This window comes from Hyperolius riggenbachi, chromosome 10, assembly GCF_040937935.1.
Source record: "Hyperolius riggenbachi isolate aHypRig1 chromosome 10, aHypRig1.pri, whole genome shotgun sequence".
In the NCBI taxonomy this organism is placed as follows: Eukaryota; Metazoa; Chordata; class Amphibia; order Anura; family Hyperoliidae; genus Hyperolius; species Hyperolius riggenbachi.
In genome coordinates this window covers 27,463,087-27,489,096 of record NC_090655.1, presented here as the reverse complement: position 1 = coordinate 27,489,096, position 26,010 = coordinate 27,463,087, and the positions used below count along the sequence as shown (strand labels likewise).

Sequence of the window (26,010 nt, the reverse complement as noted above, 5' to 3'; positions counted from 1 at the left end):
CATAGTCATAGTTTAATGTCCTCCCATATTATTATTATTATTATGTGTTTATATAGCAGTGACATCTTCTGCAGCACATTACAGAGTACATAGTCATGTCACTGACTGTCCTCAGAGGAGCTCACAATCTAATCCTACCATAGTCATAGTTTAATATCCTCCCATATTATTATTATTATTATTATTATTATTATTATTATTATTATGTGTTTATATAGCAGTGACATCTTCTGCAGCACATTACAGAGTACATAGTCATGTCACTGACTGTCCTCAGAGGAGCTCACACTCTAATCCTTACCATAGTCAAAGTCTAATGGCCTACCATATTATTATTATTATTATTATTATGTATTTATATATCATTGTCATCTTCTGCAGCACTTTACAGAGTACATGATAGTCATGTCACTGACTGTCCTCAGAGGAGCTCACAATCTAATCCTACCATAGTCATAGTTTAATGTCCTCCCATATTATTATTATTATTATTATTATGTGTTTATATAGCAGTGACACCTTCTGCAGCACATTACAGAGTACATAGTCATGTCACTGACTGTCCTCAGAGGAGCTCACAATCTAATCCTACCATAGTCATAGTTTAATGTCCTCCCATATTATTATTATTATTATTATTATTATTATTATTATGTGTTTATATAGCAGTGACACCTTCTGCAGCACATTACAGAGTACATAGTCATGTCACTGACTGTCCTCAGAGGAGCTCACAATCTAATCCTACCATAGTCATAGTTTAATGTCCTCCCATATTATTATTATTATTATTATGTATTTATATATCATTGTCATCTTCTGCAGCACTTTACAGAGTACATAGTCATGTCACTGACTGTCCTCAGAGGGGCTCACAATCTAATCCTACCATAGTCATAGTTTAATGTCCTCCCATATTATTATTATTATTATGTGTTTATATAGCAGTGACATCTTCTGCAGCACTTTACAGAGTACATGATAGTCATGTCACTGTCTCTCCTCAGAGGAGCTCACACTCTAATCCTACCATAGTCATAGTGTAATGTCCTACAGTATCATTATAATGTATGTATAAAGCAGTGACATCTTCTGCAGCACTTTACAGAGTACATAGTCATGTCACTGACTGTCCTCAGAGGAACTTACAATCTAATCCTACCATAGTCTAATGTCCTACCATATTATTATGTACTGTATTTATATAGCACTGACCTCTTCTGCAGCGTTGTACAGAATATATTGTCTTCTCACTTCATGCTTTGATTGTATTACTGTCGCATGTACCTGACGGTAATGTTTCACGTGATGTGTATAAAGCGGACCTGAACTCAGAACTTCCTGTCTGCTCTAAAAGATACATAACAGCATAATAACTTTTACAGAAACACATTGCTTTGTTACAGCTGATACAAATCCTGCAATAAATCTGCAATGTGTCTACTTCCTGCTTTCATGGAAGCACACATAGGGTTAACATCCTGTGTTTACAAATTAGCTGCTCTGATGAGGCAGCCAGCTGACTTAGCTGAGAGATCAAATGACACTGGTAATTAGTCACAAATGAGGGGGAATTAGACAGGCTCGTCTCTCTAAATACATACAGAGTGCATTTCTCTGTGTTTTCCTCTTGTCCTGTTCAAGAGTTCAGGTCCACTTTAAATACTCCAGCTTCCTCGGTTTGATTACATTCTGTTCACATATCTGTACAGAGACATAGCTACATAACATGAGGCCCTTTGGCAAAATATCCACAGGGCCTCTTTCTCACCTTTTACAGACCCTTATGACCGCTAACCTGTCATTGATTTTTGCTTAATGCAAAGCATTATATCTCTACCCAGAAATATATCAAACCCCCCACTTCCCCCTACACTATAACATCTGTGCAGCAGAGAATCTCCCACCACAAATAAGCATGCAGCAGCCAGCAGTATCTGACCTTCAGTCAATTATTTAGCCCGCCTTAAAGGACACCCGAAGCGAAAATAAACTAATGAAATAAACGATTGTATCTATCTTCCTTCTACTAAAAATGACTTTTTAAGATATTCCACAGTTTTATTTTATGTTTTAATCTACTTTTTATGTCTTAACTGTTTTATTGTTTTTGCTCAATGACACGTTCATTGAAGTATGCCAGAGCTAAAATCTATGAACTATTGACACGTTTTATCTCTTTCTTGCTCTCAGAAGCCATTTTCTGCAAGGAAAGTGTTTTATAATTGGAATTTCTGATCAGTGAGGGTCACACTGTAGTTACTTCCTGTCTGAGTCAAGACATAGTCAGCCACTTACATACCTGATATTTAACTCTTTCAGGCAGAGAAATAAAAAAGGAACACAGCATAGTCATTTGTGTGCTAGGCACTGTACATACACATGTCTATCTCATCATGCCACATGTCACCTCAGGTATCATTTAAAGAGGAACTTTAACCCCCAGGATTGAACTTTATCCCCGTCAGTAGCTGATACCCCCTTTCCCATGAGAAATCTTACCTTTTCCCGTTCATTGATCTCTGGGCGAGCGGGCAGCGGCGTGAACGAGCGGCGGGAGCGTGCGCACGAGTGGCGGGAGCGCGGACAGCGGCGGTAGCGCGGGAGGTAAGGATTTCTCCGTCCCTTGGTTTTATAAGGATGGAAAAAGTGACGGAGATATCCGTACCGCGGGGGGTAAAGTGGTTAAAGAGGAACTTTAGCGAAAAGGGGAATAAAAATAAATCAATGCATTGCAAAGTGAGAAGTAAAAAAATAGATCAAGAAACGAGTGATATTCGTCATGTACTTTGTCCATATTGTTTGATCCACAATCAGCCTGCACATAATCATCTTTACTACTGGAAGACATGAAAAAAACGAAAAAAAAAACGACTGCACACGCAATTATCTATAACCACACCCCCTAACAATGCGATAGGCTAAAAGTTTTTTGTTGTTTTTTTAACATATACACGGAGGGTAATACTGGTTGCTTGGCAGTTGGAAACAGCCGTTATTTCCCACCATGCAACAAGGTTCACAGACAGGAAACTGTCAGGACCATAGTCCTGACATCACACTGTGGGAGGGGTCTAACCTCAATATCAGCCACACAAACCTCCCTGATGATCTATTGGAGAAAATCCATTCCCGTTCGTTGATCTAAGCCCCCGCAATGACCTGCTGCTTCTATGAGAAACAGCGCGATCATTGTGATTTTTCCAGCCTCATGGTGCTTCCTGTAAGCGTCCTTCCGGACGCTTACAGGTCGCATGTAAACAAACTCACTGTGGCCATCTTGTGGCCAAATAGTAAAACTACACCCTAAAGCATTTTACATATACAAATACATTAGTTTTACACAATAAATTAACTCATTACCTCCCACACTCCCCAATTTATTTATTTTTTGTAATTAAAAAAAAAAATACAATAAAAAAAACATAAATAGTTACCTTAGGGACTGAACTTTTTAAATATTTTTGTCAAGAGGGTACAACACTGTTACTTTATAAACTACGGGCTTTTAATTAGGGATGGATGCAAAACTGAAAAAATGCACCTTTATTTCCAAATAAAATATTGGCGCCAAACATTGTGACATAATTTAAACGGTGTAATAACCGGGACATATGGGCAAATACATTTCATGGGTTTTAATTACAGTAGCATGCATTATTTAAAAATAGCGCCGAATTGGCGCGGAGCCGCGGCGATCGGCTTGTACACGCAGCTATGTAACAAAGCAAAAAGCGTGCAAATCGGCCCACCAGGGGCTGAGAAATCTTCCGCGGCGGCTTAGCCCGAGCTTAGCTCGGGCTTACCGCTGAGGAGGTTAAGGCCCTATTTACACTTAATGCATTGCGCTGAGTTGCCAAATGGGATGCAGCATGACGCAACTCAACCCAACACAGTAAATGTAAATAGGGCTTAAAGGACTACTGTAGGGGGAAAAAGAGTTGAACTTACCAGGGGCTTCTAATGGTCCCCGGCAGACGTTCTGTGCCCGCGTAGCCACTCACTGATGCTCCGGTCCCGCCTCCAGTTCACTTCTGGAATTTCCGACTTTAAAGACCGTACTGGGCCTGCGCAAAACACTCCTGATGACGTCAGCGGTAGCGAGGGTGTGGCCATGCAGATGCAGTGGTTTTCCGACGTTAAAGTTCAAATTCCAGAAGTGAACCAGAAGCAGGGACAGGAGCATCTGCGGGGGACCATTAGAAGCCCCGGGTAAGTTCAACTCTTTCCCCGGGCACCGACTCTGTACAGTAGTCCTTTAAAGGGAAGGTTCAGGGAAACGTTTAAAAAAATAAAAATCCATATCCACTTACCTGGGGCTTCCTCCAGCCCGTGGCAGGCAGGAGGTGCCCTCGCCGCCGCTCCAGAGGCTTCCGGTCGTCTTCGGTGGCCGACCCGACCTGGCCAGGCCGGCTGCCAGGTCGGGCTCTTCTGCGCTCCAAGGACGGGCTCTTCTGCGTCCCACGCGGGCGCGCTGACGTCATCGGACGTCCTCCGGGCTGTACTGCGCAGGCGCAGTAGTTCTGCGCCTGCGCAGTAAAGCCCGGAGGACGTCCGGCTGGAGGAAGCCCCAGGTAAGTGGATATGGATTTTTATTTTTTTAAACGTTTCCCTGAACCTTCCCTTTAATGTCTCTTTTATAGTGGGACGTTAAAGTCGCACGTTAGAAAATGTTCCAACGCAGACTAACGCACAGCAATGCAAAGTCTGTGCGACATTCACAGTGCACACGTTGCGTTGCGTGTAAGGTGTAGCAATATTTAGAAAGTGCTGCATGCTGTGCGTTTAGCAATACATTTGTTGCGTTATGTGTGTTGCACATGCTCAGTAATGTTTTTTTTTTTTAAATGTAACGCATGCGCCGTTTTCGTTCCATCAGTATGCGACGAAAACGGTGCACCAAGAGACACATAACGTAGTGCAAAATAACGTCCAATTTTATAACCTACATGCGCTGCATTAGGGGCACGTTGTGCGACCTTAACGTCGCATCAAACGCAACATCTTAGTGTGAAAGAGCCCTAAAAGTATTTTATTGTTAAGATGTGAAAATATCTCCTTGGTGAAAACTCAAGTGAAAAGGTAATAGGATATGGGCTGTTCAGTTGTGAGCTGGAAGACTTTATGCGCAAACTCAACTAAAATATTGTGCGTAAATCCCTACATTGCAGCACAAATCAACCCTATCATTTGGTTTGTGCGCCAGAGAGCTGCAGTACACTCTATGCATTGTATATATACTGTAATACACCCCTCTATAAAATGTGACACTACATGGAAAGCAGCGTTCACTCACACAGGTACTGTAGACTAAACGTATATATTGTTTTCCGGATACCGTATCCCTACCAAACAGCAGCCTGCGATGAATTCTTATGTTCAATATCTTCTGATGAGTGTATGATAAGCTAATACTCTTGTCATATGTGTTGATGTACTTTTAATAACTTGGAAACGGTGTATGTATGTATGATAACATGATAACTGTATGTTCTTACTTAGTAGCAAGAAGTTGCATTGCCATAGTGACCAGCTTAAAGTGAGTGCAAGATTCAGGAAGTGGAAGGCGAGCCTATGATGAACAACTACAGTGGGATGCGAATGTTTGGGCAACCTTGTTAATTTTCATGATTTTCCTGTATAAATTGTTGGTTGTTACGATAAAAAATGTCAGTTAAATATATCATATAGGAGACACACACAGTGGAATGTAGTTTATTGGATTTACGAAAGTGTGCAATAATTGTTTAAACCAAATTAGGCAGGTGCATACATTTGAGCACTACAAAAAAGAAATGAAATCAATATTTAGTAGATCCTCCTTTTGCAGAAATTACAGCCTCTAAACACTTCCTGTGGGTTCCAATGAGAATCTGGATTGTGGTTAAAGGTATTTTGGACCATTCCTCTTTACAAAACATCTCTAGTTCATTCAGGTTTGATGGCTTCCGAGCATGGACAGCTCTCTAACTCACACCACATATTTTTAATTATATTTAGGTATGGGGACTGAGATGGCCATTTCAGAACGTTGTAGTTGTTCCTCTGCATGAATGCCTTAGTGGATTTTGAGCAGTGGTTAGGGTCGTTGTCTTATTGAAAGATCCAGCCCCGGTGCTGCTTCAGCTTTGTCACTGATTTCTGGACATTGGTCTCCAGAATCTGCTGATACTGAGTGGAATCCATGCGTCCCTCTATTTTGACAAGATTCCAAGTCCCTGCACTGGCCACACAGACCCACAGCATGATACCATATTTTACTGTAGATAGCAGGTGTTTTTCTTGGAATGCTGTTTGTTTTTCCTCCATGCATAACGCCCCTTGTTATGCCCAAATAACTCAATTTTAGTTTCAGCAGTCCACAGCACCTTATTCCAAAATGAAGCTGGCTTGTCCAAATGTGCTTTAGCATACCTCAAGCGGCTCCAATTGTGCTGTGGGTGGGGAAAAGGCTTCCTCTGCATACAGCATCTCCTTGTGTAAAGTTCACTGAATGGTTGAACGATTTACAGTGACTCCATCTGCAGCAAGATGATGTTGTAGGTCTTTGGTGCTGGTCTGTGGGTTGACTCACCAAGAGAGTTCACCTCCTATGTCCTGGCAGGCATCTACATCCCCCCGGATGCGGACACCAAGATCGCCCTGCGTACACTCAGCGACACCATATCAGTGTGGGAGACCTCCCTCCCGGACTCCCTCTTCATCATCTTAGGAGACTTTAACAGGGCAAACCTTCGCCAGGAGCTGCCTCGGTACAAGCAACACATCACCTGCCCCACCAGGAACCAAAACACCTTGGACCACTGCTACACGGTCCTCAAAGATGCGTACAAGGCTACTCGCCGGGCTGCCCTAGGCAACTCCGACCACTGCATAATCCACCTGATCCCCACATACAGAAGGCTTCTTCAAACCTCCAAGCCGACTGTCAGGACTGTTAAAAAGTGGACTGAGGAGGCCAAGGGTCAACTACAAGCCTGCTTTGACAGCACGGACTGGTCGGTCCTGGAGGCTCCCTGCCTAGATGAATGGTTGGAGAATGTCTCCTCCTATATCCGCTTTTGTGAGGAGGCATGCATCCCAACAACGAACATCAAAGTCTTCCCAAACAATAAACCTTGGTTCAATGGCAGGCTACGCCACCTACGGAAAATCAAAGAGGAAGCACACAAAACCGGCACCCCAGAGGAGTTCAGAGAGGCCAGGAACTCCTTGAACCGAGAGCTGAAGGTGGCCAAGCGGGACTACTCAAACAAACTAAGACAGGACCTTCAGTCCAACAACACACAGGAAGTCTGGAAAGGCCTCAGGGCAGCCACAAATTTCAAGCCCCCTCCCCAACTCACACTTCCTAGCATTGCGCTAGCCGAGGAGCTCAACAAATTCTACTGCAGGTTCGAGCACCTACCCACCCACTCTGAGGACCTAGCAATCTCACCCCCACCTGAGGAGCCTCCTGCCACACCTCCCCAAGCTGCCACTGCCCTCCAAGCACCGGTAACTATCCGGGAGGCTGATGTACTACTGTACCTCCAGAAGCTCAACACTAGAAAGTCTCCGGGCCCGGACGGCATATCCTCAACCTGCCTGAAAATCTGTGCAAGCTAGCTGGCCCCGATCCTAACCTCTATCTTCAGCAGATCCCTGACAGTGAGCAAGGTCCCTTCCTGCTTCAAGAAAGCGAATATCATTCCGGTCCCCAAGAAGTCAGGTGTCTCGGATCTAAACAATTACAGACCGGTTGCCTTAACCTCAATTATCATGAAAACCTTCGAAAGACTGGTTCTCCCCTATCTGAAGGGGTACACCGTCACCAAAACAGATCCCCTTCAATTTGCATACAGGCCCAACCGGTCCGTTGAGGACGCTATCAACATCAGTCTAGCACACGTCATGAAACATCTGGATAAACCCAACTCCTACGCCAGGATACTGTTCCTGGATTTCAGCTCCGCTTTCAATACCATCTGTCCGGCCATCCTGTATGACAACCTAGTACGACTTGGTGTTGACCCTAATCTGTGCGCCTGGATCAAGGATTTCAGGTCGCAGTTAGTCAGGATCAGCGGCTGCTCTTCCAGTGCTAGAATCACCAACACTGGTGCCCCGCAAGGATGTGTGCTGTCCCCGATTATCTTTTCACTGTACACGAACAGCTGTACCTCATCCACTGACTCTGTCAAGGTCATCAAGTTTGCGGATGACACCACCATACTAGGCCTCATAGATGAAAACGATGAGCACGAATATCGCAAGGAGATTGAGCGGATCCTCAGGTGGTGCAAGGAAAACAAACTCGTATTAAATACTGCAAAAACTGTGGAGCTAATTGTAGACTTTAGAAGGAACGCTCCGCCTCCCAGTCCGGTCTTCATTGATGGTACGGAGGTCTCAAGAGTACACAGCGCACGGTTCCTTGGTACCACCATCACGGATAACCTGAAGTGGGATGCGAACTCCTCCGTAATTCAAAGGAAAGCCCAGCAGAGGCTGTTCTTTCTCAGGCAACTGAAGAAGTTTGGGATGTCGCAGGAGCTAATAATCAGCTTCTACTCTGCCACCATCGAGTCTGTCCTTTGCTCCTCCATCATTGTCTGGTACTCCGGGGCTAATGCAAGGGACAAACACAAACTCCAAAGGGTGATCAGTGCTGCTGAGAAGATCATCGGGTCACCCCTGCCACCCCTGGACATCCTTCAATCATCAAGAATGAGGTCCAGGGCAAACAAGATCACTCAAGACCCCTCCCACCCAGGCAGTTGCTTCTTCGCCCCCCTTCCTCTAGGTCGCCGTTATAGGTCCATCCTCACCAAAACCACGAGGCATAAAAACACCTTCTTTCCCCAAGCGGTTGCCCTACTTAATTAATGCACTCTCCCAACCGACATCCCCTAATCTTCCTCGGCCACCCCCGTGCGGAACACGAGCACGGAAAGAACAGTCTCCAGCTGGCCATGCTGTACCACATGTCATCGTTCAAATGTCTGTTTGCATAAGAATAGACCTGCTCAACTGAACTAAGTGTTAAATTGAAGTCAGGGTGTCTCTGTAGCTAAGATCTGTACCATGTGCTGTTGCCACTGCTGCTATTGACTGTCAAACTGCTGCAGTGTCTATGTAGATATTATCTGTACCATGTTGATGTTGCTAAGCCAATTGCCGTTGTGTCCACAAAAAATTCCGGGTGCGGCTCCTGCCGTACTTGGCAAATAAAGTTGATTCTGATTCTGATTCTCTGACTGTTCTCACCATTTGTTGCTTCTGTCTATCCGAGATTGTTCTTGGTCTGCCACTTCGAGCCTTAACTTGGACTGAGCCTGTGGTCTTCAATTTCCTCAATATGTTCCTAACTGTGGAAACAGACAGCTGAAATCTCTGAGACAGCTTTCTGTATCCTTCCCCTAAACCATGATGGTGAACAATCTTTGTCTTGAGGTCATTTGAGAGTTGTTTTGAGACCCCTATGTTGCTACTCTTCAGAGAAAATTAAGAGGAGGAAAGTTACAATTGACCCCCTTAAATACTCTTTCTCATAATTGGATTCACCTGTGTATGTAGGTCAGGGGTCACTGAGCTTACCAAGCCAATTCCAGTTCCAATAATTTGTTCTAAAGGTTTTGGAATCAATAAAATGACAAGAGTGCCCACATTTATGCACCTGCCTAATTTTATTTAAACAATTATTGCACACTTTCTGTAAATCCAATAAACTTCATTTCACTTCTCAAATATCACTGTGTGTGTCTCCTATATGATATATTTAACTGACATTTTTTATCGTAACAACCAGCGATTTATACAGGAAAATCATGACGATTAACAAGGTTGCCCAAACTTTCGCATCCCACTGTAAAATAAATAGTAACGTATAGTTTTCACTTGACTTCCACATTAGTCCCAAGTGATATTTTATATGCTTGTAAGCAGGGGTGTAACTAGAGGGGACCAACACCTGCGATCTCAGGGGGGCCCAGAGCTCTTGTGGGGTCTTAGCTACTAACCTTCCCTTCCTCTGATACAGGGGGCTATACTTCAGATCAGGTGTTTAGTGGCTACACTTATTATTGGTGTGAAGATCATGATGGTAACACATGTTTAATGACTCTTGTGAGATGGGCCCCATGGCCATGAAGGGCACCAACAGGAGGGAAGGGGGGTGAGCATTGGAGGGCCCATCAAAGTTTTGCTGTGGGGCCCCATGAATTGTAGTTATGCTACTGCTTGTAAGAATGTGGGCCAGATTTATCAAAGCATTTCCAATAGTTTTTTTCTTCTTAAACTGTTCTAACCAGCAAAGGAACAGTTCTGCATGACAATAAGAAACTTCTCAAATCCTACCTAATAGCAGAAGTTTAGCGTGGATTTCTAGAGCTGCACTACAGTTAAGAAAAGTGCAAATCCATCCCTAAACTTCTGCAGATTAAGAAGTGCTTAATAGCAGTTCTACAGATAGTGCAGCAGTGCAGGCTTGGCATAGTTTGTGAAGTGCCCCTCCCCCTGCTGCCAGGTGTCCTGTGAAGTTGTTCTGTGCTTAACCCTTCCAGTGCTGCCCATTGATGTAATAGAGCAGATGTATTGGTTACCTCAGCAACAGCAATTACCCTCACACACTGCACTGCCTGAGAGACCTTCCTAACTCCTCCTATTCCTAACAGCTTAAGAAGGAATCTGCACTATTTAGTGATTTCTTAGGATGGCTGAGACAGTTCTGCATGGATTTCTAAAAACCTACCAATATTTTGTCTCAGACATTCTTGATAAATGTCCCTCAGTGTCAAATTCCCATTGGCTATCTCAAATTCCCAAGACTGTATAAGTGTCACCAAGGCAATGGAGCGTGTTGTCACAATGGTGGTACCCCTCAACAACGAGTGTGTTTCCGCTAAGACCCATGATCCAATCATCTTCCGAGACATAATAACTTGTGCTCTAATCCCTGCTTTTAACCTTCTCATTTCAGTTAACGCCTTTGTTTTTTTGACTATGAACTCCTATTAAGCAGATTAATTTCTTCAATCGTAAACTCAGACGCCTTCTCTCTCTTCCTTGTCCTAATTGTTGTGTGTTGTACTTACGCAGACTGTTCACTTCAAACTCTTTTGATGCAATCAGTGATGATGCATTTTCTGGTCTTCCTCACCTAGAGTACTTGTAAGTATGAGCCATTACCATTCTTCTAACTCACATACACAGCACTCTGCGCCTGGCGGCCTAGCGACTTCCACCGCTCATGCCTTATTCATCTCCCCCTTAATGCACAGGATGGAAACTCATTCCCGCTGGAAGTCCTCAGTGTTCTGCTAACAGATGACATTGAGGACTGCTCTTGTACTCTCGATTGATAGATATGGGCCTCATGCATAAAAACTGAAGGATAAATCTGTCAGGTCTGTCCCGAGACGGAATGAAGGTCAAATGGGGACTTGTAGGCAAGAAGTCTTCTCCTGCTTATCACATGACCAGGGCTGGATTAGCCATAAGGCACTGTAGACACGTGCCTACAGGCGTCTTATGTGGGAGAAGCGGCCCCTCATCCTCAGATAACTGACCTCAGGAGCTTACAGTCTAATCCCTGCCTTATATCACTGACCTCAGACACACCATAATACTTATCTCATGTCACTTTGGGGTTGATTCACTATCACTATAGCTCCCCTTACTGCATGCTCATCGTGCCTTATCAGAGGTAACATGCCTTATCAGAGTTAACATGCCTTATCAGAGTTAGCGTGTCTAATCAGAGTTAGCGTGCCTAATCAGAGTAGCATAGTGAGCGCTACGAAATTGTGCCTGCTAACTGGCAATGACGACTCATCCTGCCCTGAGCCCCTGCAGGTCCAATCACTTTAAAGGACATTATCCCCAAACTTTGATTGGCCCAATAGGCTGTCTGTCACTTGACAGGAAACTTGACAGGCAGCCAAGAGTGTAAGATGCTAAGGACAGTTAGTGACATGAGGCAAGGATAAGAGTTCAGAATATTTTTTAGTTAGGGGTGTGGCCTGTGTTCAGGGGAGGAGTTTAGGGCACCAGACAGCCTATGCCTACAGGCCTCTGAGTTGTAAATCCGGCCCTGCATGTGGCTTTGCAAGTAGGTCGAGGGGGTGGGGGATAACAGGAAATGCCAAACAGGCATGTGGACACCCACAAGGACCTAGGCAGATGCTTATGTTGCCTTGTGGATGATCCGGCTCTGGGTGTGTCCCTTAAAGAGAACCAGAGAGGAATGCTTCGCTAAAATAGAAAAACTATTTTATACATACCTGGGGCTTCTTCCAGCCCCATAAGCCTGGATCGCTCCCACGCTGCCATCCAAAGCGTAATTTTTACGCTTTGCACCACTAAGGCGTAAAAATGTATGTGTTAATGTTCCTGCACAAGCCGGAATGCGTAAAAATGTACGCAATGCGGCCTGACGACCCCAAGGTCGGCAAAAACGAAACTAGCTGATGGTGGGGGACTGGAGGAGCAATGAGTGACTACAAGGGCACAGGATGGCTGCATGGGGCTGGTAGAAGCCCCAGGTAAGTGAAACTCATTTTTATTTTGCCTGACAATTTCTTTAAAGGACTACTGAAGTGAGAGGGATATGGAGGCTGCCATATTTATTTCCTTTTCAGCAATACCAGTTGCCTGGCTGTCCTGTTAATCCTCTGCCTGTAATTCTTTTACCCATAGCCCCTGAACAAGCATGCAGCAGATCAGGTGTTTCTGCCATCATTGTCAGATCTGACAAGATTAGCTGCATGCCTATTTCGGGTGTTATTCAGACACCTCTGCAGCGAAATAGACCAGCAGGGCTGCCAGGTAACTGGTATTGCTTAAAAGGAGACAAATATGGAAGCCACCATATTCTTCTCACTTCAGTTGTCCTTTAAATGTACATTTGTGATGTTTTATGGGCACTGCCATTTAAACAAAATACATTTTGATATGCTCAATAAACAAGAAATAAGCGGGTGAAGGGGGAGAAATGTAACAATTTGATCCATGTAAAGATGCCCTGAACAGCTCTTTCTCTTTCCCTTCCTACAGTTTCTATACACGAGGCCCAGAATATCCCATAATTCAGTGCTCCTATTTGAGTTATGTAGTTGATACTGGTGTGTCTTTAGTACAACGCATGTCTCCTCCCTCCTCCCTCCCTGCATGTCCTTTGCACCCTGTATTATTTGCTGTGTCCTTTTTCTCCTCTTTTAAACCAAAGTTATTTTTGTATAGTTGTTCAGTAACTGAATAGTTGTCACTAGGAGTGGCCAATGAGATGGAAATAATTTCGAAGTATGCAAATTTTGTATGCAAATTTATGCAGTTTGAAAACTGACCAATCTAATTTTACCTCAGCGAGATTTGATTGGTTCATTTTTAAGCCACATAAATTTGCATACAAAATTTGCATTATACTGCATGAACTCGAAATGACTTGCATCTAATGGACCATCCCTACTTGTCACCCCCCTATAATGGAGACGGCCAAAATGAAGCAAAACTGCCTCAATCTTTATTGGTGATCTGATTGCTCAGAATTCATCATTTAAGGATTAGTTCAGTTTGGCTGTTGGCGTTCTCTAATTTATAACTGGGTGAAGTTTACATTTTAATGAATTGAAATGATTTATGACTTAAAGGACCTCTGTCGTGAAAATCTTAAAATTTTAAATACATGTAAACATATACAACTAAGAAGTACGTTTCTTCCAGAGTAAAATGAGCCATAAATTACTTTTCTCCTATGTTGCTGTCACTTACAGTAAGTAGTAGAAATCTGACAGAACCGACAGGTTTTGGACTAGCCCATCTTCAAATGGGGGAGTTCTCACGGTTTACTTTATTTTTAAAAGCACTTAGTGAATGGCAGTTGCTCCCTCCAACTGCCAAAACAGTGTGCAGCGAGCAGGGAAGCTGGCCAGAATCTTTGCATTAATCATTTTCAGGGAGTGTCTTTATAAAGCCATGCTGAGAATCCCCTATGGAGAGATGGACTAGCCCAAAACCTGTCGGTAATGTCAGATTTCTACTACCTACTGTAAGTGACAGCAACATAGGAGAAAGGTAATTTATGGCTCGTTTTACTCTGGAAGAAATGAACTTCTTATTTGTATGTGTTTTAAATTATAAGTTTAACTTTAAAGTAAATCTGAAGCAATTTTAAAAATAAAAAACAGATACTCACCTAAGGAGAGGGAAGGCTCTGGATCCTAGAGAGCCTTCCCGTTCTTCTCACGGTCCCATCGTTCCTCCGCAGGCTTCTCTGTTCAAATCTCCCGCCGTAGGAGGCTTTAGCAGTTGTTGGAAGCACACGGGCTCCATAAGACAAGCGGCTCTGTACTGCGCATGCGCGAGTGCGTGAGAGGGCGCTCTCACATGCTCAGTCCGGAGTGGCCCGTCTTTCGGAAGCCCGAGTGCTTCTGAACACTTCCGGAGCCCAGCCAAAGCGGAAGAGATCAGTCTATGACCTATGGGTCATAAGGTGCCCATTAACGGTACAAATGTTTCACTAAATGCGATCTTTCGATGCGATTTGAATGATCAGAACTAAACTGAAGGTAATTATCGATTTTTCACATTTACTGAACGATTCTTTCTTCAAATACGATCATAAAATCCAAATTCCGGATCGATTTTATCCTATTAAGCAATTGACCAAAGAATCGTTACTTATCGATTGCCTTCATAAACAGCGAATTTTCTATACAATTTGATCATTCAAATTGCATCGAAAGACCACATTTTGTGAAAAAATTGTACCATTAACGGGCACCTATAGACTCATAATGGGGGAGCCTGAGGGGAAACGAGTCTGTAGGACCCAGAGCCTTCCCTCTCCTTAGGTAAGTATCAAAATCGCTTCAGACTCCCTTTAAACATCATTGACGTTAAAGTGAATCTGTATCAAGTAAGTTTTTAGGAACATAAATGGATGTACAGATATGAGTAATTGCTAGCCTGATGTCTGTTTTCTTCATTTTTGTGGTCTGTGGCTTATTTATAAAACATATGTGAAATATCTGATGAGAGTGAACGGTCACAGGATGTGCGTATCCATCTAATTTTCTCAGCATAGGTTGCTGTTGGTTCCCCCTGATTTTTTTTGTCAGTATTTTTGTCTCTTACTGTTCTATCATTTTTACAGTCATGAACAGTAAGGAAACTCCCTAGAAACTTTTGATTATTTCAACAGATAATTTATGGGTTTTTATTTCCCCTACATTGCGTTCACCAAAATGTGCTTGAAAATAATGTGACATCATCTATCAAAAGACTGAAGTTCAGTTGAAACTGAACCTCCCAATGGGCTCTATTCACAAACTTTCTCATAAATGACTTATTTATCACCTAATTGATAACAATAACCTTTCAGCACATTTACAAGCAGAATAATCACTCAAAGTAAGTTTTTCTTGATTAACTTCATTTCAATATTACTTTTCTTACCTTAATTATATTATATTTTTGCTCTTTAAGAGCTTAAAATATAACATAGATACGGTGAAAACAGAGGAAAACATGTGAAAAAAGCGTTATGAATCATGCCCGACGCCTAAAAACAAAAATGGAGGATTCAGTAATGGTAAAATCAAATCCCAGATCTGAATCCCATTGAGATGCTGTGAAGGGATTTTAAACCCTTCAAGCATCACATAGCTAAAAATAAGAAAAGCTAAGAACATGCGCCATGCTGTTGCCCCGGAGCAGCTGACAGGCAGTGAATTCACCTACTTTAACCTCCTGTGAGAGAGGCCTTAAAGAGACACTGAAGTGAAAAAAAAATTATGATATTATGATTTGTATGTGTAGTACAGCTAAGAAATAAAACATTAAGATCAGATACATCAGTCTAATTGTTTCCAGTACAGGAAGAGTTAAGAAACTCCAGTTGTTATCTCTATGCAAAAAAGCCATTAAGCTCTACGACTTTCAAAGTCGTGGAGAGGGCTGTTTTCTGACTTTTATTATCTCAACTGTTCCTGAACTATTTACTTTTTCTCTGCCAGAGGAGAGGTCATTAGTTCACAGACTGCTCTGAAAGAATCATTTTGAATGCTGAGTGTTGTGTAATCTGCACATATTAGAGAAAGATGCAATGTTAGAAAAAACACTATATACCTGAAAATAAAAATATGAGAATATTTTCTTTGCTGCTAATCTTCTAGTAATTATTCATAGTACACAACCAATTCACTATATCATATATTTTTTTTTCGCTTCAGTGTCTCTTTAAAGAGGAACTCCAGCCTAAACAAACATACTGTTATTATGTTACATTAGTTATGTTAATTAAAATAGATAGATAATATAATCTCTTACCCACCCTGTTTTATAAGAACAGGCAAATTTTTGATTTTATGAGGGCAGCCATCTTTTTGGTTGAAAGAAGGTGACAGGGATCGTGAGACACAGTTCCAACTGTCATGTGTCCTGAGCACCTCTCCCAGTTGCTAGGCAACGTGAATAACAACATAGGAAATCCCATCATGCTTTGCACAGCATCAGAGAAAAAACGCCCGGACAGGTCTCTTTGATGGGTGGAGCTTAGCTAAAAATGCAGCTAAAAATTATGCTTTGGTAAGAAAAACAAAGTTTTGATGCTGTGAAACTGTTAAAGAAACACCAAGCCTTTTCAGTTCTGTAGATTTTTAGTTCAGAGGTTCACTTTAAGGTACATACACACGTCAGATTTTTCCAAACGACCGGTCGTTTGGACATTTGAACATCCGGTCGTTTGGACGTCAAATCGGTACGATGGGTCGTTCAGCTGATAAGACAGGTTTTGACGGATCCGCTTGGTGGATCGTTCAAATCCAGTCTTATCAGCTGAACGACCGACCGTACACACGCCCGATTTTACTTCCAAACAACCGGACGTTCAAATGTCCAAACGACCGGTCGTTTGGAAAAATCAGACGTGTGTACGAGCCTTTATTTTAAAACTTTCTGAAAATATTGCAGAAGAGGCGATGAACTGTGTCACCTTACTAAGGCTTCTCCAATAATCTAGAACAACTAAAAATATTTGATGCCTCTGCGTGGGGCTACAACAGTAGGTTACATCTCTTGTTTCTTTCTCAAACGAGGATTGCAGAATGAATGTAGCAGGAAACAAGTTTTAGTGGAACCAATAGCCAGTCACTCATATACGGAGGAACTCAGAGGCAAAGCACACTTCCTGTGACCAGTCACCAACGTCAGAGATATTTTGTCATGAGAAGCTGAAGAATTAATGGTACAATTTTTAGAGACTATCGTCTTCCCCACCCGATAATATCGTTCAAATTGGTTGAAATTAGAGAGTGTTGATGTTGCCGATCGTTAACAAATGATCACATTATCGAAATGATCATATTAATTATAACTTTTCATTCCATTTATAACCACGATTGATGATTTACGATCTTTTCCTTTCCGATCGCTATTATCAGATCAGAAAGTCGATCATCATAGAAGTGTACTGTGGTAGAGCACACGATTGGGTAGCGCTCTTCTTTGATGTCATCCTTCAGCCTCTGCAACAACCCAAACACCAGAGGGCTGTCATGGGGAAGGCAAAACAGAAATACTTTCAAGTTCCCTTGAATTTATAAAAAGTCATAGTACACTGCCTGTCCCCCCAAAAAAGATTCTGCAACGTTAGAACATTTATTTATATCCAGAGTTGCTTTATTTCTTTGTCAAAATCTTGAGAAGAGATGATGAGAAAGTCGAACAGCTGCACAAATTCTTCTCCAGCTCATCCCACAGATTCTCAATGGGATTGAGGTCTGGGCTCTCTTATGTATTAAAGTGGACCTGAACTCAAAACTTCCTCTCTACTCTAAAAGCTAAGCAACAGCATAATAACCTTTCAACAAATCCTGCAATAAACCTGCAGTGTGTCTATTTCCTGCTTTCATGGAAACAAACATAGGGTTAACATCCTGTGGTTACAAATTAGCTTCTCTGCCAAGGCAGCCAGCTGACACAGCTGAGATTAAATTACATTTGGGATTAGTTACAGATGAGGGGGGATTAGACAGGCTAAACTCTCTAAATACTCACAGGGTGCATTTCTCTAAGTTTTCTTTCTGTCTTGTGTAAGAGTTCAGGTCCATTTTAAGCCATCCATTGCACCTTACATGGGCAGCCATATGACACAATTCTGCATCCATGCATTGTATAGATTGTCCTTCCTTACTGTAGAATACTGTACAGTTCTGTATGGCTTATGAGTTATGGATGTACAATTGCCTCAGCCTGTACCACGGCCCTCTACATTGCCAGCTTTCATTACCTAACCGTCCTGATGTGTAACTCGTCTTCTCATTTTTCGTTTAGGTTTATTGAGAACAACAAAATAAAGTCCATTTCAAGAAATGCTTTTCGTGGGTTGAAGTCCTTGATTCACCTGTAAGTATAACATGAATGTAGGAATACTGGGAGGAAACTGTACTCTATAGCCACAGAATTACTAAAGAGAGTTACTATTTGAGTGTTAAAGTGATTTGATGTCGGTGCTAGCGACCTGAAAGGCAGTATCTCATTGGCTGCTGTAACTATGCAACACAGTGTTGCTTTAAAGATGAACTGTAACCAAGGATTGAACTTCATCCCAATCAGTAGCTGATACTCCCTTTCCCACAAGACATTTTTACCTTTTCTTAAATAGATCATCAGGGGGGTCTGTATGGCTGATATTGTGATGTCATGACCCTGATCCTGACAGTTTGCTGTCTGTGAACCTCGTAGCATTGTGGGAAATAATGGCCTCAATTCACTAAGATCATGCTGGAGATAATAAGGCAAGAGAAAACTTACCACCTCACAGCGAGAGAGTTATCTTATCTCTTCATTCCTTAAAGAGGAACTCCAGCCTAAACAAACATACTGTCATTAAGTTACATTAGTTATGTTAATTAAAATACATAGGTAATATAATGTCTTACCCACCCTGTTTTAAAAGAACAGGCAAATGTTTGATTTCATGAGGGCAGCCATCTTTTTGGTTGAAAGGAGGTGACAGGGAGCATGAGACACAGTTCCAACTGTCCTGTGTGCTGATCACCCCTCCCAGTTGCTAGGCAATGTGAACAACAACATAGGAAATCCCATCATGCTTTGCACAGCATCAGGGAAAAAACGCCCAGCAGTTTTCTTTGATGGGTGGAGCTTAGCTACAAATGCAGCTAAAAATGATGCTTTGGTAAGAAAAACAAAGTTCTGATGCTGTGAAACTGTTAAAGAAACACCAAGCCTTTTCAGTTCTGCTGAGTAGATTTTTAGTCCGGAGATTCACTTTAAGTTACCTCCTCTGTAGTTATTTTCACATGCAGTTAATTAACAGCCTGTCTAATTCCGTAGTTATTTTAAAAACTGAAACGTTAACTTAAAGACAGCAGAGTTAAAGAGAAACTCGAACCAAGAATTGAACTTTATCCCAATCAGTGGCTGATACCCCCTTTTACATGAGAAATCTATTCCATTTCACAAACAGACCATCAGGGGGCGCTGTATGACTGATATTGTGGTGAAACCCCTTCCACAAGAAACTCTGAGTACCGTGGTACTCCTGGCAGTTTCCTGTCTGTGAACCTTGTTGCATTGTGGGAAATAGCTGTTTTCAGCTGTTTCCAAATGCCAAAAAAGCATGCAGCAGCTACATCACCTGCCAACAGTAAAAATTTCACCATGTGATAAATGTCAGAATGTAAATCAGGGATTTAAAAGATTTTTCAATGGGCAAACACTGACTAAATCATTTATACATACAGTAATTATTGTAAAAATGAAGCACTTTTTTATTACATTATTTTCACTGGAGTTCCTCTTTAACTTTAAGTTTGCCTGAGGTAAAATGTTTCCTGAATACTGCCTTATCACCATGGTGACAACTCTAGAAATGTTATTAAAGACAGGAGATAAACTTAGTGAATTGAGGCCAATGGCTTTTTCCAACTGCCAAGCAAGCAGTATCTCCCTTTGTGCACAGAGCTCTCAGTAACGAACATTCCGTAGAGAACTAAAAATGTCACCACCAGTGATGCATTTTAGAATGTAAATCAGGGAGAGGAAAGATTTTACAATGGTCAAACACTGACTAAATAATCGTTAAATGATTATAAAAAAAAAAAAAGTAATTTATTAATGATGTTATTTTCACTACAGTTCCTCTTTAAAGTACACTTGAACAGAGAGGTATATGGAGGCTGCCGTATTTATTTCCTTTTAAACAATACCAGTTGCCTGGCAGTCCTGCTGATCTTCTGCCTCTAATACATTTAGCCATAGACCCTTAACAAGCATGCCAGGGAACTGGTATTGTTTAAAAGGCAATAGATATGGCTGCCTCCATATCCCTCCCAGTTCAGGTGTCCTTTAACCTCCCTGGCGATATGATTATTTACGGATTTTAGGGTCTTTTCAGCTAGTAAATATTCTAATATGCAATTACGATAATCAAATATCAGCAATATTTACCGATCTTTTACTGTCACCCAACCTGACCACATTCTCACCGAAACCCTCCCTCTACTGATGCCTAACCGACTCCCCCTTCTAAGCCTAACCCTAACCAACCCCCCATCTATGACTAGCCCTAGCAGCCCACCATCTTATGCCTAACTCTAACAGAACACCCCACATATGTTTAGCCCTAACAGCCCCCCCCAACTCATGCCCAACCCTAACAGAATCCCCCACATATGTTTAGCCCTAACAGCCCCCCCCCCCCAACTTATGCCTAACCCTACCAAAACCCCACAACTTAACCATAACCAACCCCACCTATGCCTAGCCCTAACAGCCCCCCCCCCCCCAACTAATGCCTAACCCTAACAGAAAACCCCAAATTATGCCTAACCTTAACTGACCCCCCCAACCTAAGCCTAATGGAAACCCCCACCTATGCCTAGCCCTAACAGCCCTCCCAACGTAAGCCTAACCATATCAGAACAACCCCAACCTAACCCTAACCAACCCCATCACCAATTCCTAGCCCTAACAGCACTTCCAACTTATGCCTAACCCTATCAGAACCTTCCAACTAAACCCTAACCAACCCCTCACCTATTCCTAGCCCTAACTGCACTTCCAACGTAAGCCTAACCCTATCAGAACCCTCCAACCTAACCCTAACCAACCCATCACCTATGCAAAGCCCTAACAGCACTTCCAACTTATGCCTAACCCTATCAGAACCCTCCAACCTAACCCTAACCAACCCCTCACCTATTCCTAGCCCTAACTGCACTTCCAACTTATGCCTAACTCTATCAGAACCCTCCAACCTAACCCTAACCAACCCCTCACCTAATTCCTAGCCCTAACTGCACCCCCAACTTATGCCTAACCCTATCAGAACCCTCCAACCTAACACTAACCAACCCATCACCTATGCATAGCCCTAACAGCACTTCCAACTTATGCCTAACCCTATCAGAACCCTCCAACCTAACCCTAACCAACCCATCACCTATGCATAGCCCTAACAGCACTTCCAACTTATGCCTAACCCTATCAGAACCCTCCAACCTAACCAACCCCTCACCTATGCCTAGCCCTAACTGCACCCCCAATTTATGCCCAACCCTATCAGAATCCTCCAACTTAACCCTAGCCAACCCATCACCTATGCCTAGCCCTAACTGCACCCCCAACTTATGCCTAACCCTATCAGAACCCCCCAACATAACCCTAACCAACCCCTCACCTATTCCTAGCCCTAACAGCACTCCCAACTTATGCCCAACCCTATCAGAACCCCCAACCTAACCCTAACCAACCCCTCACCTATTCCTAGCTTTAACTGCACCCCCAAATTATGCCTAACCCTATCAGGACCCTCCAACCTAACCCTAGCCAACCCATCACCTATGCATATCCCTAACAGCACTTCCAACTTATGCCTAACCCTATCAGAACCCTCCAACCTAACCCTAACCAACCCCTCACCTATTCCTAGCCCTAACTGCACCCCCAACTTATGTCCAACCCTATCAGAACCACCCTAATTAACCCCTCACCTCTTACTATCCTAACAGCTCCCCCAACTTATGCCTAACCCTATCAGAACCCCCTAACCTATCCCTAACCAACCCCTCACCTATTCCTAGCCCTAACAACTCCCCCAACGTATGCCTATCTAATAGAAAACCTCCCACTTATGACTAACCCTACCAGACCCCCCAACCATCTAAAGGTAACCACACGGTATCTGTGGGAAGCCAGACGTTTTAATTAATATACAAGTTTTGGGACTCATTAAGATTTGGATGTTGCAGTATAAACACGCTTTATGATCTTAAGAAGAAGGCAGATTTGCCACTATTCTGAGAGAGAGATCCGCCAGTCTCTTAACAGAAAACATAGCCCGGTGTTTTTTTTTTATCTATACCCTTTGAAGGCCGCCAACTGTTTCATCTCCCAATTCTTCCCATGTGACTTGTCTAAGTTGTCATTATCTGCTAATAGTCCTTCGCTATAAACAAGAATTAGCGCTGGTGGATAACGGTGTTGGGTCTTGAAGGATGCGTCGGTGCCAGAAATGTCAGCTTTCCAGCACAGAAAAAGCCTTGTACGCTCATAAACACTTGGCTACGACTGCTGCTCTTCTACAAATCCAATAACACAATTCGAGAACTTTTTTTGGTGTGGAAACCACATCTGAAGATAGTTCAGCAAAGTGCACATGGCAGCGAGAGGCGTTCAGCTATGCATGTGGGAGACATTACTTGTACTCGGGACACAGGGCTGTTTGTTTGGATTCTCTGTGGAGGATTAGTGGAGTGTAATAATACAGTCCTTATCATAGATAACACATGGGATCAGAATAATACTGGATAAAGACAAGGGACTTCTTTTTCTAAGGCTCTTTTGAGCTGGACAGTATTTGAGAACAGACGTTTTCCTACAATTCAGATCTGGATTTACTTAAAGGACGACTATTGCGAAAATGTTTACAATTTAAAATACATGTTAACACATACACATAAGAAGCATGCTTCTTCCAGAGTAAAATGAGCTATAAATTACTTTTCCCCTATGTTGCTGTCATTTACAGTACTTAGTAGCAAAAAAGTTTCTGTACCGTGTTAGCCAAACAAATTATATAGGTAGAAAAAAAAGTGTTTTACTTCAGCTTACATCTGGAAATATGCCTGAAGAAGGGGACTAGATCCCAGAAAGCTTGCATCATTTAACTCTATTAGTTAGCCATTAAAAGGTATTATTTCTTACAAAACGTTGTTTTTTTTTTACCTATACAGTACTTAGTAGAAATCTGACGGAGCTGACAGGGTTTGGGCCATTCCATCTCTTAATGGGGGACTTTAAGAATGTAACTTATTCTTTACAAATACACTCCCTGGAAAGCATCTATACAAAGATGCTGGCCAACTCCCCTACCTGTTTGCACACTATTTTACCAGTTGGATTAAGCAACTGCCATTCACTAAGTGCTTTTGAAACTAAAGAAAACCCTGAGAATCCCCCATGATGAGATGGGCTAGTCCAAACCTTTCAGTTCTGTCAGATTTCTGCTACCTACTGTAAGTGACAGCAGCATGGGAGAAAAGTAATGTACGGCTCATTTTACTCTGAAAGAAATGTACTTCTGATTTGTATGTGTTTAAATGTATTTTAAATTTATGATTTTTGCAGTAGTGGTCCTTTAAGCTTATTGTGAAGAAATCATGGTGGTTGTTGGAGAGAAACCAGGAGAGAGGGGTTGGGAAAGGGCCTTACTGTTACTTCTAAAGCGATTTGTGCTTGTGTTCTTGTGGGGAAAAACACACATAAATGGGGGTAGTGGAGGTTTACCCTAAATCCTCTGAGCTAATTTTGCCTGTTGTTCCAGGATAAGGAGGTTTCTCTTTCTTTTTTTTATGCCTGGGTACCTTTTGTGTCAGATACTTTATTGAATTTTAACACAGTGACAAACATCACTGTGTCTTGAATCCTTTGCATTGGGATCTTGCTCCCCCTTGTGGTCACTTAGAGACATGAGTCATCCAGAGACTTGTAAGAAGGCACAATTACATTTAGCATTGCTTTTTCATTGAGGGCTTTTTTGTCTCTTTAAAGTGTACTTGTAAGGGAAAAAAATGTGCCCCTGGGGGGTATTTACCTCGGCTCTGGATCCTATCGAGGCTTCCCCCTGTCCTCCGCAGCAGAGAGGATCCAGAGCTGGGACCTCTAAAGACCTCCTTATCAGACCCTTGTCGGCAAGCACACAGGCGGACTAGCGGCTTCCTGCTCGCGCTCCTGTGGGAGTCACAGACGCCTCGCACCTGCACAGTAGAGCGGACATAAACGGGCTTGGGTATTTCTAACGGAGCTCGAGCAGGAAGCTGCTAGTGCGCCTGAGCGTAGCCAGAGCCGAATTTGTACTCTTTACCGCTCTTTGCTACTGTCACCACCCCCCCCCCTTTAGTATAGGTAGGGAGATGACCCTCCCCCCTTCCCTCTAGTATAGGTAGCCTCAGCCTGATGAACCCCTCCCCCCAGTATAGGTAGCCAGATGTCCCCGCCTCCCTTCCCTCTAGTATAGGTAGCGAGATAACCCCCCCCCTTCCCTCCAGTATAGGTAGCGAGATAACCCCCCCCTTCCCTCCAGTATAGGTAGCGAGATAACCCCCCCCCCCTTCCCTCCAGTATAGGTAGCGAGATAACACATCCCCTTTCCCTCCAGTATAGGTAGCCACATGACTCCCTTAATCCCTCCCCCCCTCACCTTTCAGTATAGGTAGCCAGCTCACCTTCACACCGCAGCAGCCATCAGTGTCTCTCCTGTCTGCCGGCTACAATGCAGACATGCACAGAGGCAGCTGGCAGCAGAGTACCGCAGTCAGGCGCTCGCCTGATCTCCCTGCATTGCAGCATTTGCAAGCTTGTAAATGTTGCATCAGTTTAGCCTGCTGCTTTGGTGCCCTTCCTCCTGTGGTGCCCTAGACCATGGCCTAGATGGCCTTGGCCTAAATCCGGCTCTGAGTGCAGCAGAGAATGGTTTGTAATTGTTTGTGTTCTATTGGGAATCCCAGTACAGGATCGGTCTGGCCGAGGAGGACGGTGAAGCCTAATTAGGAGGCAGAGGCTTCCCCCTCCCGAGCTAAGTACCCCCAGGGGCACCTTTTTTTCCTTATGAGTTTTCTTTAAGCCCTTTATATCTTCCAGGTGGTTCATTGGCTCCCAACCATGTGATCTCTGCGACTGGGATTGTCTCACAGTGATCACATGGTCAGGAGCCAATGAAATCGGCTCCTGGGCGGCTCGCGTAGCTCTGCTATCATACTGACCATGGCCGGATTTCAGGCAAGGCCACAAAGGCCATGGCCTAGGGCACCAGGAAAGCAAGGGGCAAACTGTGGGCAGCAGGATGGCAGTAGAATTTAGCCAGCCGAACATTCGTCCTGCTGCATAGAGTTTGCACATAGTAGTGGGCAGCTACCAACAGCTGGATCTGGCATTCAGTAGATGAAGGGGCAGCGAACGGGCACTGACAGTGATCTCGGAGCTGCCTGTCACTCACTGAATGTGCCACTCACTAAGGAGCTTACAATCTAATCCCTGCCATCACTTCACTATCTGTAGCTTACAATCTAATCCCTGCCATCACTTCACTATCTGTCCTCAGAGGAGTCTACAAGCTAATCCCTGCCGTGTTGGGGGGGGGGGGTTAAGGATGCTGTCGGTCTGGTGGCAGCTGGTGATAGTGGGCCTTGGGCGGTAAAAAGTACAAATCCGGCCCTGATACCGACAGCAGAGCGAGTGGGCTTCAGTGACGGGAGAGCGGAGCGAATGGCGAGAGAGACAGGTCCCTGTGGCGTGACGTCAGTAAGCACGTTTCTGGACTAAAAAGTGTCTGGTCCTTTAGGAGGCCAGAGACTGCTAGTCCGAAAGCGGATAAGATACGCCTCTTGCATGACTTGCAGCCACTCCCCCACCCCGCCCCCAGTTATGTCTACCAGCAAAGACCTCATAAGCAAAATGCACAGATTCGTAACTGAAACCAACATTATTGCTGCTGTCCTTTCACATTAT

The 26,010-nt window shown here is 43.4% G+C and overlaps 1 protein-coding gene across 2 annotated transcripts in view; it reads left to right on the top strand.

Moving 5' to 3' along the window:
* Positions 1-26,010, top strand: part of LGI1 (leucine rich glioma inactivated 1) — an 83,545-nt gene that overhangs the window by 34,809 nt on the left and 22,726 nt on the right. Inside the window, exons 3-4 of one of the 2 annotated variants that reach the window (XM_068258246.1) lie at positions 11,080-11,151; positions 18,313-18,384. In XM_068258246.1, the coding sequence (XP_068114347.1) occupies positions 11,080-11,151; positions 18,313-18,384 (144 nt within the window). The remainder of the gene's footprint in view (positions 1-11,079; positions 11,152-18,312; positions 18,385-26,010) is intronic. The other variant, XM_068258247.1, reaches the window with a different exon arrangement.